Here is a 16,067-nt window from a genome sequence, read left to right on the forward strand (position 1 = left end):
TGATTAAGACTGTCAATCAATTCCCCATCTTTAATAATACAATGCCTTCTATATAAGAGTGTTCAGCGTTCTTTAAGGGACAAACACCATCACAATACAAAAAACACAGGCCTTAAAGTCTAAGAGTCCTTCGTATATTCAATGAATGGTTACTGGTCAGCTATTTTGGCTGGAACTGAACTGAGCTCAAATCTAGATTCCCCAAGGGTCACCTGGGTGGCTCAGTCGGTTAAGCGATCAACTTCAGCTCAGGTCATGATTTCATGGTTTGTGAGTTCGAGCCCCGTGTTGAGCTCTGTGCTGTCAGCTCAGAGCCTAGAACCCTGCTTCAGATTCAGTATCTCCCTCAATCTCTGCCCTTCCCCCACTCAAACCGTCTCTCTGTCTCAATAAATTTTTAAAAATTAAAAAAAAATCTAGGGGCACCTGGGTGGCTCGGTTAAGCGTCCGACTTCAGCTCAGGTCACGATCTCACAGTTCGTGAGTTTGAGCCCCGCATCAGGCTCTGTGCTGACAAGCTCAGAGCCTGGAGCCTGCTTTGGATTCTGGGTCTCCCTCTCTCTCTCTACCCCTGCCCCGCTCACACTCTGTCTCTGTCTCTCAAAAAGTGAATAAACGTTAAAAAAAATTTTTTTTTAAATCTAGATTCCTCAATACTTCATTGGTGAATTCATTCAATATTTGTATAATGTTGACCAAATTACTTAAGCTCTCAAAATCTACTTTCCTCTCTAAATTGAATGTACTATCTATATTTTACAAAAATGTTTGAGGATTAAATTCAATAATATATTCCTTTTGGTAATATGTCTTCAATAAATACTGTTTCCTTTTTTCCTCCTTTCCTCAAAAGTAGCTGAACACATTTCTTCCGGTCTATGAAAAAATGTAATATTTAGAGGATATACCCAGGAAAAAATGATCTCAAACTTTAAAAGCAAGTAATTTCAAATTTATAACATGTATTATAAACCTCATGTTTTATTAGTAAAATTACCTGCTTAGAGTCTGAGAAGTAATGTCATTTCAACTACAGAGTTCTCATTCCCATAATACCACTATAGTTGCTAGAAAATTACTTTATCCTAACCAAGAGTTACTCTTCTAAGAGGCTTGAATTATCTTATAGGAACACTTTCCTAGGCAACAAATTTAGCAAACATAGTAAGACTCTGCAGAAGATACTATACAGGGTGCTTTATGTGTTAATCACACTTTGGAAGTCTAAATATACTGAGGGGGGCGCTGCACTACAGGACTCACACATTGAGAGGAGAACTGAAAACCAACACAACCTTCTAGAAAGGTGAATCGTTAGTATGTATTGAAGGCCTAAAAAACCAACATACCTTTTGATCCAATGACTATATTTCTATATCCTGAGGAAATAATCACTGATACAAAAGATTCAGGCACCAGGATGTACACTGTAAAATAATATTTTTAAAAATCCATATTTAGGGGTGCCTGGGTGGCTCAGTTAAGCATCCAACTTCAGCTCAGGTCATGACCTCACAGGTTTGGTTTGTGAGTCTGTGCCCCACATCTACTTGAGATTTTTCTCTCTCTCTCTCCCTCTCTACCCCTTCCCCACTCATGCTTTTTCTCTATTCAAATAAACAAACTTAAAAAAAATCCACATTTAATATGCACAGGTAGATAAAATTACATTTTTTTTTTAAATGTTAACAGTGATTATTTCTGGGAAGCAAAATCATGGACAATTTTTATTGTTTTATTGTTTATTTCTACAATTCAGATAGTGTTAATGATAAAAAAAAAAACAAACCCTTTTTTAAAAGCAGTAAAACAAACTCTTCACAGGTAAGAAAGTAATAACGTTTGATTATTGCTCCAGAATTTTAAGTGATTTCAGATACATTAGTCAGCTAGATCCTTAAAACATGACATTAAGGTAGAGTAAGTGGTTATTTTGTTAACAAATAAGGAGACTAAGGCTGAAGTCACGTGGCCTGCCCAAGTTTATACAGAGTTGAGACTAAGAACCCATGATTCTTTTTTTTTTTAAGAGCCATTTTTTTAAAATATTTATTTTTGAGAAAGCACAAGTGGGGGAGGGACAGAGAGAGAAGGACAGGAGATCTGAAGCAGGCCGAGCAGATGTGCCCAATGTGGGGCTTGAACTCAGGAACTGGGAGATCATGACCCGAGCCAAGCCAAGGTCAGAACCTCAACTGACTGAGCCACCTAGGTGCCCCCCTATGATTCTCATTTCCAATTCTATGATCTTTTCTGCACCAGTGGTTCTCAAAGTAAGGTTCCCAAACCAGCAGCAACAATATCACCTATGAACCTGTTAGAAATGCAAAATGTCTCAGGTCCTACCCCAGACCTAGTTAATCAGATTCTCAGAGAGGATGGTGGGCTACAATCTGTGTTCTAACAAGCCCTCCAGGATTCAGATACATAATAAATCTGAGAGCCACTGCTGTATATCATGCTGTCTCATTCTTTATGAGATAATAAAAATATTTCTGGGAAAAAAAAGGATGGTGGTATTATTTATACCACTGCCAATTGCATTATATTTTTAGGCTCTTCCAAATTAACAGAAGTAGTGACTACACGGATTGACAATAGTCTTAATGTGTAATTACTGACAATGTAATTAACCACTTTCTTTTAAATTACCAGCAACAGTCCAAAAGGACAGACAGATCTTCCATATAATAACATCACAAGAAATGAACTGATAAGAACACTGGAACATCACTAGCTAAAAATGCTCAGAAAAGAGTCTGTTATATTTAGGTATGTTGTATGCATTATAGGATATAGGAGCACGAATCAGAAAAACAATTTTTATTAATTTGAACCATTACTTTTTAATAGTCTCCTGACTTTGGTATCCCTGAAAACCAGTATGACTACTTGATCTGTTGAAATCCAGTCTATAATACTTAAGGAGCACTCACTATATGTAAGGCATTGTGTATGTGCTACAGGAAACACAAAACTAAGAAATGACACAGTCTCTGTTCCACAAAACTTTTAATGTCGTAGAGGATGTCAACATCTCATCAAGAATAAAGCAAGGCAAAGAGAGAGTGCCACAAGATAAATTTAAAAATCCACATGGAAATTCAAAGAAAGGTGACACCTCATTTTGGAGGGATCAGAAAGGAAAATGTGAGTCTGGGGAGACAGAATTTCAACAGAGATAAGTGGCATATCAGTCTTTTATTACAGAGAAAATGAGGCAGCAAGTAGGAGGGAAGGATGTGTGCCGAGGGATATCATATTCTGATTGCAGACAATAGTGGAAAGAACACTGCTCTAGTTACAGTATCCTGTCATGAACAAACTATGTCACTTTGGCCAAGAAAGCCCATCTCTAAATCGCAACCACTCATTTATGATAGGAATAACGATAATTATGTTATTTGCCTCAGAGTCATTTATCTGAAAAAAAGGCCAAAGAGGGAAAGGCCTCAATATAAAATACATAGGACAAGTTCAAAGTTCAATATTTATTCTCTATTAGGTAAGAAAGAATTGTGTAAAACTGAAAATATTTCATTCAAAATGTTCCCGCTCCAAAATCAGTACTAATTATTAGTAAATGGAGCATAAGTAATATGGATAACTAAAAATAATGTGAGCAAAAGAATCAAATTGTACAAACATAAGAAAATGGACTCTATATACAAGTTATCTTTCTTTGGGGGGCTTACTTACCTAGCAAAAGTAATTAGCAGTTTCTTCTAAAACTAAAAATACATTTATCAAACAATTCAAAATCACACTCTTGGGCATTTATCCCAGAGAAATGTTCATGCACTATGTTCTTACAAAAACCTGCACATGAAAGTTCTAAGTAGTTTTAGTTGAAACAGCAAAAAACTGGAAACAACCCAAATGTCCTGAAATCATCTATAGTTAAAGTGTGATACATCCATATCATGGAATGTTATTTAGCAATAAAAAGGAACAAACTATTGGTGGATTCAAAGGAATTATATTGAGTGAGAAAAGGCAATTTGAAAAGGTTACACACTGTAACCTTTCTGAAATAACAAAATTATAAAGATGGAGAACAGACAGTGGTTGCTGGAAGTTAGGTGGGAATTTGTGTGGCGATAACAGGCAGCACCAGTGAGCACTGTGGTGACGGAATAGCTCTGTACCTTGACTGTGGTGTGGTTACACAAAGCTACGGTTATATAACTACACTCACAAATGAGTACAGGTATAACTGATAAAATATAAATAATCCTTTATGTCAACTTCCTGGGTTTGGTAATGTATTGTATTTATTTAAGCAATTGACATCAGGGAAGGTGGGATGAAGTGTGCACGGGACCTCCCTGCACATTTCTTTGCAATTTCACATGAACCTATCATTATTTCAAAATAAAATGTTAAAAAAAAAAAGGTATACTCTTATTTTTTCAAATAGCAGTGGATGACACCTATTCTTCTAACACTACTATGAAAGTGGTATTCTTACCCATAGAAGATGGTATACAAAATTACTACAATTTCCTGTGGAAAATAATTTTACAACATAAACCCAGAGCCATAAAAAGTTTTGTGTCCTTTGACCTAGCCATCTACTTACTGGGAATCACCTAAACAAACAATATCAAATCTGGGAAAACATATATATATATATGTATGTGTGTCTGTGTATATGTGTGTGTACACACACACACACACACGTAAAGATGTTACTACACTGTAATTGAGAACAGAGTAAAACTGAATGCAACCTTGATGTTTCTAATCATGACATATCATGTAGCCATTAATAATGATGATTGTACAACAATATAACAGTATTCTCTTCATGAGAGAAAAAAGAAAAATTCAAAATTAGCGGCTAAAATATACATATAACAGGAAATATTTTTCACAAAAATAAAGAATAGTAATTATGTTAGTGCAAAAGATTTATGGGTATTTTTCTCAAAATTTTTACAGACTTACATCATTTTCATAGTTAAAGAAATAAGCACACTTTTACCTTATCCCAGAAATCAACCAAAGCTGTGAAGTCCCATTTCTTAGAATATGCCACATTATATTTCAAAATAGCATCCTATGGAAAAAGCATAAACAAAACCTCATGACACAGTCAAGTAATTTATCTATGAATAACCTTTCTCCTTTATGAACTACTTCCAGTAAATTTCTTAACCAGCATTAACCTTCCTCCTACCATTAGCTACTCCACATCAGTAGCTATGAACAAACAGAATACACACTAATTTGTTATTCACTTAAGAAAAATGAGATTAGAGGGGCGCCTGGGTGGCTCAGTCGGTTGGGCGTCCGACTTCGGCTCAGGTCATGATCTCACGGTTTGTGGGTTCGAGCCCCACATCAGGCTCTGTGCTGACAGCTCAGAGCCTGGAGCCTGCTTCAGATTCTGTGTCTCATTCTCTTTGCCTCTCCACAATTTGTGCTCTGTCTCTGTCTCTCAAAAATAAATAAATGTAAAAAAAAAATTTAAAAGAAATGACAGCAAAGGTTCTTTAAAAAAAAAATGCGATTAGAAACGTCAAGTAATAGGAAAAAAAAAAAATCCAAACTCTTAACATTTACATTATAAACAGAAGTGATACACTCTCAGTGGACAAAAATTGGATCTTGGAGATAAAAAAAATTTAAATATTATAATGATTGTTGGCTATCAATAGGGTTACACTATACATGCAAATATATAATGTACTTGTAGTATTAAAATTTCATGGGAAGAGTACTTTCTGGGAGAGATGGCAATAATGAAATAAAGATTGAGAAACACTGCCCTAAGGCATAAAATTGGTTTTTTGCCTTTATTATCAGCTATTTTTTATAAGCTACATATAAATGGTTATCTTCCCCCAGCAGTTCATATAAATTACTTATTTATGTAGTGAAAAGTCAAAATAGCACGCCATCTACTGGTGTAACATTTAACTGAATAGGCAGTACTTTTTTCTTGTTACCAGCAATAAAAACAAAACAGGTCCCAAAAGGAGTCGCTTATGCCACCAACCAGAGACAAAACTTAATTAGTTTCAGCCTCTCCCACAAATGGAATCTTAAACCAGTCAATGAGGAATCAGATGGTCAGAACTAGTTAATCAGCCTGACAGAGAACTCTGCCATCCCCTACAGGAAGGTGACCACCACAACTACTCTATTTTTTCCTAATATAACTTCCTTGCTCCCACTCACTTCTGCCTATAAAAGTCTTTCATTTCCTACAGCTTCTTAGAGTGTCTTTCCATCTGCTATATAAGATACTGCTTAATTAATAAATCATTGAATAAAAGCCAGTAAGATCTTTAAAATTTACTCCGATGAATTTTATTTAACACCAGAGTGGGGTATGCATAAGACAATCCAGTAGTCATGCAGAAAGAACTATTATAGTGGATGCAGGAACAGCACAAGGATTGAAAATCTGCGTGTAACTTCTGACTCCCTCCAAAATTTACCTACACTAATAGCCTGTTGTTGATCCGAGCCTTAGTGATAACATAGTTAACATGTTTTGCATGTTGTATGTATTATATACTATATTCTGACAATCAAGTAAGCTAGAGAAAAAAACATTATTAAGAAAATTATAAGGAAAAGAAAATACATTTACAGTACTGTATTATCAAAACAATCCACATGGGAGACTGGTACAGTTCAAACCTGTGTTGTTTGAGGGCCAACTGTATTTACAATTATATTTTATCTCATCCTTTTAAATTTCTACTTTGGTTATATTTTATAATGTATATATTATATTAACAAAATAATAAACATGTAGAATTTATAAACAACTATTTGTATTTATAGTACATGCCCCCAATTTTGTTTTACTGAAGGTGTATGTAAGTTTGAAAAATAGTTACATTATTATAAATCTTCCAAATTTCCTCAGAAGTTACTGTTTTTCTTAAAGTTTTTTTTTCTTAACATTTATTTATTATTGAGAGACAGAGAGATAGAGCATGAGCATGGGAAGGGCAGAGAGAGGAGGAGACACAGACTCTCCAGGCTCCAGGCTCTGAGCTGTCAGCACAGAGCCCGACGCGGGGCTCAAACTCACAAACCGCAAGATCATGACCTGAGCCAAAGTTGGACGCTCAACCAGCTGAGCCACCCAGGCGCCCCCATAAGTAACTGTTTTTAAAAATTAATACTCTGCCAAAGAGTTTCCTGAAAAATATTTCATGCCATATAAACAATCACCAAGCATCCAGATTAAAAAGTGAGTCAACAATGCATATTATTACTTGGATTCAGGGGATATCCAAGTTCCTTCAAAAAGGAAAAGCATCAATCATAAAATAGTATGGTAAGAAAAAGCTTTTATTTTTCTCACAGCCACGATATAAAATTTTCCATTAAGAAAGAGAAAATTTTAAGGATTTTTTCTCATCACTGGTATCTGACTTCAGAACCTCATACAAGGTATTAAATAGCAAAGTCTATTATTAATAGAGATTAAAAGGACAAACAACACATGTACTGCAACAAACTGTTGACATACTCAACAACATGGATGAATCTTGAAAGTTTTCATTCTGAGAGAAAGAAGCCAGAAATACTAGCATATGTACTATGTGATTCCATTATGTAAAATATAAACTAATCTCCAGTAAAAAAAGAAAAAAGAAAAAGGCAGATCAATACTGCCTGAGGACAGTTCAGAAAGAGGAATCAACTGTAAAGGGATTAGAGGAATCTTCGGAGGTGACAGAAATGTTCTGTATCTTGATCAGGGTGGGGGCTTGATGAGTATGTGTGGATGTCAAATGTCATCAAATTACATACTTTAAAAGCATGCATTTTCTTTTATGTAAATGATTCCTCAAAGTTAGTAAGAAAAAGCATTTTACACTCTAAAATTCATACTCTAATTCTTTTATGGGATTTATAATTAGCAATAACTCTTGACTAATATTTACTTTTACTTTAGTCTTCAAGTCTCAAAAGTAGTCTACCACAAGGTCTCCTATTAAAAACTGGATGCTATTCTGTATTCTCAGCTATCACCTATTGAGGTTTCTTTTAATTTATAATTCATAATAAGCATAATTAAAGCACGGACAGGTCCATTCTTTGTAAATCATCAGACACATCATTTATAGAAATATTACTGTGTAAACTGATTTTTAAGGAGACAATTCTTTTAAAAATTGTTAACATTTCTAACCTCACTTAACTCAATATCAAATAAAAGTGGCAAAAAGATTATTATACTCAGTAAGAGAGACTTAATGTTCCTCCCTCCATAGTGTTCTTTCAGCAAAGAAAACAATTACCATAAGCAGATAGAAGAAAATCTCAATGGATTACTCTGTTCTGGTGAATCTACCATAAACTAAACAAGAAAAGGAAATTCAGAGTAAAGCAGTTACCCCTTCCTAAAGTTATCATTGGCACACTAAGGAATTGCTAAAGAGGTGAGCAGACAAGGTAATTTAGAACACTATGATTATTCTGCATTCATGCTTAAAAGAAAAAATATGAAATTTTAAATAATGCTGTTTCTAAGGCCGTAAGGACCTAACACAGTGTTTCTCAAATGGAGCATAGATAGTACTCTGGGGTGGTCTGCTTCTGTTTTTGTGAGTTTATAATTGTGGTTTTAGAATACAAAGGACAAAAGACACAGTAGAAACGATGGCTGGTGCTTTAAACAGATACAAATGGTGAAAATTTTGAGCCATCCTAAGATAAACTGCAGTTCAGGACTGTCAAATTAGAAAGAACCTGGATTACAATGCTCACTATTATATTTATTTGCAAGCTAATGTTCTCCATACAGATCCCATCTTTGTATCTACCAACATCCACCAATTGTTTGTGATTAGTAAGTAGTAAAAACAAAATGAAGAATTTTTTCTTTCACAGTATTTTTAATTTTTTTTTTTTACATTTATTTATTTTTGAGAGACAAAGACAGAGCACAAGTTGGGGAGGGGCAGAGAGAGGAGACACAGAATCCAGAGCAGGCTCCAGGCTCCGAGCTGTCAGCACAGAACCCGACGCAGGGTTTGAATTCACAAACTGTGAGATCGTGACCTGAGCCAAAGTCAGACACTTAACTGACTGAGCCACCCAGGCGCCCTTCTTTATATGGTATTTTTAAAAGTCTCTCAGCATACTATTTTGAGGTTCACATCAGCGGTTAAAAACTTTTGTGCAAAAAGGGAATACTGAATACAAACTGTTTTCATTATGACAACGAACACAACTCAAGTGATGGTTCATGATGCTTAAAATGGAAAAAAATCAACTAATATAGCTCTAACTGTAAGTATAGTTTATATTTAGTTTCATGTTTGTACATATGCAGTTAACATTATTCTAAAAATAAATCAACAGATCCTGGCACTCCCTGATAATTTCTTCCATTTAAAAGAAGTACATTACAAGATTGAGAAACACTATCCGTAACGAATGAAATTTTCAAAATACATTATGGTACAACTTTTTTCAATATAGAGAAAAAATAGGAGCTATAGAGACATATGGAACGTTTAAGAACAACTTGTTAAGTATAAATGGAAAAACAGTATAAAACTTGAAGAAACTTGGGAAGCCTGGGTGGCTCAGTTAAGCATCCGACTTCAGCTCAGGTCATGTTCTCACAGCTCGTGAGTTCGAGCCCCGCATCGGACTCTGTGCTGACAGCTCAGAGCCTGGAGCCTGCTTCAGATTCTGTGTCTCCCTCTCTCTTTGACCCTCCCCTGCTTACACTCTGTCTCTGTCTCTGTCTCAAAAATAAACACCCATTTAAAAAAAAAAAAAAAAAACTTGAAAAAAAACACTGAGAAACTGTGCACAGCAAACTAAGTCTCTCAAAGAAAATGAAACCCATTTTCACACAAGTATAGAAAAATCTGTTACGGTTTATAGTTATAAAAAGTTTAAAAGTTTACATGGCTATAGTGCCAAAAAACATATACTCACTCATATTTTAGATATTAGAAAAATAATCTAATAGTTGCCCTTATAGTCTTAAGTGAAATATTGAAAAAAAATAAAAAATGAATGATTGCCAAAATGTAAGATTAATAAATAATCAGACTGCTAGAAGCTATATTAACAGCAATACAAAACAGAATGTTTAATGTATACTTTAATCATTAGGAAACTCAGTTCCCTTTGGGCAAATATAGCTGAAGTCATAATTCTTCCCTGATTTACTTTTAAAGACATTTCAGAAACATGATAATTCTAAAAAATAAAAGAGAAGCTTGGTCGGAAGGAAATTGGATGGGGAATCAAGAAACAAAGGTCTTATTCCTGGTTCTCCAAATTATTCTGTGTGGCTCCAGGCAAGTCATTTACAACTCTCAATTCTTCTACTCATTTCCTAGTGATAGAATGGAAACCAAGAATGTCTCTTAAGAAAGTTCCTCAGGAAACAAGCATTTTGCATACCAATAATGCTGTTACCTGAGTCTATTAAAGATCAGAAAATGTCTTGGAGGGAGATACAGGGCCCATCTCAAAGAATGACAAACATGAAGCAAGAAGAGCAAAAAACAACTACCTTCAGGTTTTGGGGCCGTGTGAATTTGTTGAGAAGTGCAGTCTGAATGAGCTCCCACCGGCTCCCTGCAGTTCGCTCACCATTCTTTAAGGAAAAGGAAAAACAGATTAAATTATCTGTTGGATCACTGAATCAGCACTCAAATAAGCACACACTAAACTGATTTTCAAAGACTAAAAGAACATCTGTTCTGTACTTACCTCATCTTCCACAGGGTACAAGTTTTGTTCTGAACAAGGCATCTTAACATGCTTATTGTCCCACAAATCTTTAAAATGTGTTGGAAAAGGTTTAGGAACTTCTCCTGCTCGCAAAAGGTCTACCTGAAAGAGAGGGAAACAAGAAAACTCTAAGTGCGTAAAAACTAGGTATATATTGCACAAAACAACCCAAAGAAAGCAGCCAAAGCAAATGCTATGAAATACAGACCAGCTCCTAGGCAAGAAATCTCAGAAGCCTTCTTCAGCTGTTCCTACTCCTTATCTTCATTTGATCAGCTTCCAAATCATCACGTTTGGTCATTCTAGCTCTACCCCTTCTAGGCCCCTGGTCCTCATTATTGCTTACCTTCTAGGCCCCCATAACTCCAGCTGCTCCCAGACACATTCATCCCCGATTAAGCCCTCATCCCCACTTGGGAACATTATCTTTCTAAAGTATTCCCAGGCTTCTAATCCTACAATGGCTCCCCTCTATGATTCCAAATGAAGTCCCCAGTTTTTAATATCCCCTCTTACCCATACACCATCTGGTTAAACATCTATCATGACCTTCAACACTCAGCTCAATTTTCATTTTCTTTAAGAACTTTTCAAAACTTTTTTTTTTAATTTTTTTTTTTTAACGTTTATTTATTTTTGAGACAGAGAGAGACAGAGCATGAACGGGGGAGGGGCAGAGAGAGAGGGAGACACAGAATCGGAAGCAGGCTCCAGGCTCTGAGCCATCAGCCCAGAGCCCGACGCGGGGCTCGAACTCACGGACCGCGAGATCGTGACCTGAGCTGAAGTCGGACGCTTAACCGACTGAGCCACCCAGGCGCCCCTCAAAACTTTTTAAGGACAGTTTACTCCCTCTTGTTTTATTAGATCATTACCATACCAGATCACACCTGTTTTTCCTTCTCCCACTAGACTATAAACTTCTTGAGAATAATAACCATATTAACTGTGGATTCGGAATATTTATGATGAAACCTGACTTATGTGTTTCTGTAAGTTATACGTATAGAAATATATACATATGTAAATATATACGTATGTGTACACATACACATATGCTGCTTATAATAAGCATTAAGTAAACGTTTGAGAAATGCGATATTTGAAACATGAAAAATTATACATTTTACCTATTCTGGACACTTCATATAAATGGAATTATACAACATATGGCCTTTTGTGTCTGGCCTCTTTGGCTTGACGTAATGTGTTCAAGGTTCATCCATGTTGTAGCATGAATTAGTACTTCACTGCAAATAATCAAACCATCACAGTAATATAAAATTTGAACTGTAATATGTTATGAGTGAAAGGTTCGTGGTGTATGAGAATCTATTTCAGACAATTCCAACTTACCGGTGAGCTTAGAGAAGGTTTCCTTGGGGTGCCTAGGTGGTTCAGTCAGTTAAGCATCTGACTCTTGGTGCTGGCTCAAGTCATGACCTCACAGTTTGTGAGTTCAAGGCCTATGTCAAGCCCTTTGCACTGACAGTGAGAAGCCAGCTTGGCATTCTCTCTCTCTACCTCTCTTCTGTGCCCTCAACTCATGCTGTATCTGTCTCTCTCAAAATAAATAAACTTGAAAAAAAATACTAATAAACTCATCAAAAAAAAAAAAAAAAAAAAAGACTTCCTTGAGGAAATGGCAATTGAGCTGAACTCCAAAGGATAAAAAGAACTAGGAAAAAGAAGGAAGACTGTTCCTCAAAAAGGGAACAGTTTATAGAAAGGAAGACTATCCAATAAGCACTCAAGAGAAATAAAGTTGTAGGAGAAGACCACCCAGAGAGAGAAGAAAACAGGACCTATGGAAAAGCCTTGAGGAGCTCTAACAATTTTTAACACATATGCCAGAAAAACTAAAGGAATATAATAAATGGCTAAGGAGACAGAAAGAAAACTAGGATTATATGTTATCATAGAAGCCAAAGAACGAGAATAGTCAGAGGAAAGAATTGTCAGGAGTCAGTAATTATGCTAAAAGTATTTTCAACTCCTGATGAAGTCCCCAAAGGTGACTTTGTAAAGATATCCCATGTAATCAGAGGTGACAAAACAGGTACCAGTCCAGCTCCACAGACAGGGGAACATATCATATATATGAAAGTATGCTTTGTGTGTGGGCATCGATATGTGCATATGTGTGTGTATATGTGTTTGTGTGCCTGCATGTGTGTTTATCATGTCTTTAAAGATAATCAAGCACCAAACGACATGCCCCTGCAATTTCAGACTGCCTTTTTTTTTAATTTTTTTTAACGTTTATTATTGAGAGACAGAGAGACCCAGAGCATGAGCAGGGGAGGGGTAGAGGGAGAGGGAGACACAGAATTCGAAGCAGGCTTCAGGCTCTTGAGCTATCAGCAAAGCCCCTGACGTGGGGCTCGAACTCACAAATCGCAAGATCATGACCTGAGCTGAAGTCGGGTGCCCAACTGACTGAGCCACCCAGGCGCCCCCCCCCCCCCCTTTTTAATGTTTATTTATTTTGAGAGAGAGAGCACGCATTCAAACATGTGCTAGAGCGGGAAAGGGGCATAGAGAGAAGGAGAGAGAGAATCCCAAACAGTCTCAGAGCTGAGGCTCGATTTCACAAACCACAAGATCATAACCTGAACCGAAATCAAGAGTTGGATGCTTGGCCGCCTGAGCCAACCAGGCGCTTCCAGACTGCCTTACATTTCTAATGGTAAATATCAGCTTTACTTTACTACTTTAAATTTCATAACTATTAATATCTGGCATCTTGGAAATGTAACTTGGGCTGTTTATTTAATAACTATTAATTACATATATATCATATTACCATATTCAGAAAAAAGAATCTAGAAGTTAATCCACCAAAATTCTGAAACAGGACTGAGAGACTTGGATTTTGAGTTATATACTATCACATGAGACCTGCATCTTTTTTTACAATGACCTTGTACTACTTTTATAATAAAAACAAAGATTTTAAAGATTCTAAAAATTCAAACGTCATTGGATATCTAAAAATAAACAGTAATTACAGAGATTAAAAAATGACGGTATAGGATAATTTGGGTTTTCTTTATGGGCAGTGGTATAAAGAAAGGCAGTAAAGTCAAAATATCACTTACCTCCCCAATCTCTTCTCCAAATTTTCCACCAGTAACATCTTGTCAGTCACTCGGCCTTTTCTTAATTTTACCTGCATTTTCCCTCTTCACCCATATTTAAGAATTCACCATATCCTATCAATTTTACCTCAAAACAAAGCAACCAACTATTTTCTTTTTTATTTCCACATTACCCTATCTCAATGATTTTCAAACTTTCTTAAATAGCAGAACTCTTTTTCCCCCTAAGAAATCTGACATTAATTCATTATATTTAAATCAAATAAAACTATTATAATTTTTATAATAACTTTTACTTATGCTAGCATCAATACATGAAATTGAGACTAAGAAATACAAAATTCAAAATTGAAAGCTAGGGATCACAGCTAAAGCTTGTATCAACCTACTACTCAATTTACACTTAAATCTCTCTCAGTATTGGAAATGCAAGCTGGTACAGCCACTCTGGAAAACAGTATGGAGGTTCCTCAAAAAACTGAAAATAGAACTACCCTACACCCCAGCAATTGCACTACTAGGCATTTATCCACGGGATACAGGTGTGCTGTTTCGAAGGGACACATGCACCCCCATGTTTATAGCAGCACTATCAACAATAGCCAAAGTATGGAAAGAGCCCAAATGTCCATCGATAGATGAATGGATAAAGAAGATGTGGTATATATATACAATGGAGTTATTACTTGGCAATCAAAAAGAATGAAATCTTGCCATTTGCAACTACGTGGATGGAACTGGAGGGTATTATGCTAAGTGAAATTAGTCAGAGAAAGACACATATCATATGACTTCACTCATATGAGGACTTTAAGAGACAAAACAGATGAACATAAGGGAAGGGAAACAAAAATAATATATAAACAGGGAGGGGTACAAAACATAAGAGAATCATAAATATGGAGAACATACTGAGGGTTACTGGAGGGGTTGTAGGAGGGGGAATGGGCTAAATGGGTAAGAGGCACTAAGGAATCTACTCCTGAAATCAGTGTTGCACTATATGCTAATTTGGATGTAAATTTTAAAAAATAAAAAATAAAATTAAAAAGAAAGAAAGAAAGAAAATCTCTTTCACAGTATTAAGAAAATTCTATTCACTAACCTAAATAGTTTCAAATGGTAATTTTTTTTTGTTAAAATATTGTTGTTTTTTGTTAAAATATATTAAGCATTTTCAAGTTTGAGTGTGTTTGTTCTTTTATTACAGGTTTTTCAGTTAAAAATATAATTTAGAAAACACATGTTGTGTTAAATTTCCTAAGAACCCCTGAGCCACTTTAACGCAGCACAATTTGATAATTACAGTCCCCTTCCTTTTCGTTTCTTACCTGCTAGCTTACTTTCTGTAGCTTCTTTTTTAAAGAAACAACTTCATTGAGGTAGATAAAGTTTACCGATTTTAAGAGCTCTTAACATCCCTTATCTGTTTCCAATGGATCCTCACTTCCATTTTCCTTACACACAGCTGTGTGATTAATCCTGCTACAGTAATAACTATTGTGTGCACAGACCTTTTATCAATTTCCAATACCTACAGACTCAAGTCCAATTCCTGGCACTTGAACCCCTCTATGATATGGACCCAATCCACTTTTCAAGTCTTATCTTCCACCATTCCCCATCCAAACTCTAAGCTCTAACAAACCAATTATTTTCAATGTCTAAAACAAATAGTTTTTCAACCACACAGAGCTGTTTGTTTTTTTATTTTTATTTTTGAGAGAGAGAGAAAGAGAGGAGGGGCAGAGAGAGAGGGAGACACAGAACATGAAGCAGGCTCCAGGCTCTGAGCTGTCAGCACAGAGCCTGATGCTAGGCTCGAACTCACAAACTGCAAGATCATAACCTAAAGTGAAGTTGGGTCCTGAACTAACTGAGCCACCCAGGATCCCCACTACATAGCCCTTTTTTATAAAGGTTATGTATCTGTCTTGGAATTCTCTTGACTTACTAACTCCCCCTCAGAAATGTCTGGTCATCTTTTATTTATTTATTTATTTATTTTTTAACTTTTTTAATGTTTATTTATTTTTGAGACAGGGAGAGACAGAGCATGACCGGGGGAGGGGCAGAGAGAGAGGGAGACACAGAATCTGAAACAGGCTCCAGGCTCTGAGCTGTCAGCACAGAGCCCGACGCGAGGCTTGAACTCACGGACCGCAAGATCATGACCTGAGCCGAAGTCGGATGCTTAACCGACTCAGCCACCCAGGCGCCCCTGTCTGGTCA

The 16,067-nt window shown here is 36.1% G+C and overlaps 1 protein-coding gene across 6 annotated transcripts in view; it reads right to left on the bottom strand.

The window, feature by feature from the left end:
• PARG (poly(ADP-ribose) glycohydrolase) overlaps nucleotides 1-16,067 on the bottom strand; it is a 134,035-nt gene that overhangs the window by 106,478 nt on the left and 11,490 nt on the right. For all 6 annotated transcript variants that reach the window (XM_053909696.1, XM_053909695.1, XM_053909694.1 and 3 more), the window contains 3 exons: nucleotides 10,714-10,832; nucleotides 10,514-10,597; nucleotides 4,988-5,062 (listed from right to left, as the gene is read on the bottom strand). In XM_053909696.1, coding sequence (XP_053765671.1) covers nucleotides 4,988-5,062; nucleotides 10,514-10,597; nucleotides 10,714-10,832 — 278 coding nt within the window. The remainder of the gene's footprint in view (nucleotides 1-4,987; nucleotides 5,063-10,513; nucleotides 10,598-10,713; nucleotides 10,833-16,067) is intronic.

This window comes from Panthera pardus, unplaced genomic scaffold (assembly GCF_024362965.1).
Source record: "Panthera pardus isolate Hobbes unplaced genomic scaffold, ASM2436296v1 HiC_scaffold_22, whole genome shotgun sequence".
Taxonomy (NCBI): Eukaryota; Metazoa; Chordata; class Mammalia; order Carnivora; family Felidae; genus Panthera; species Panthera pardus.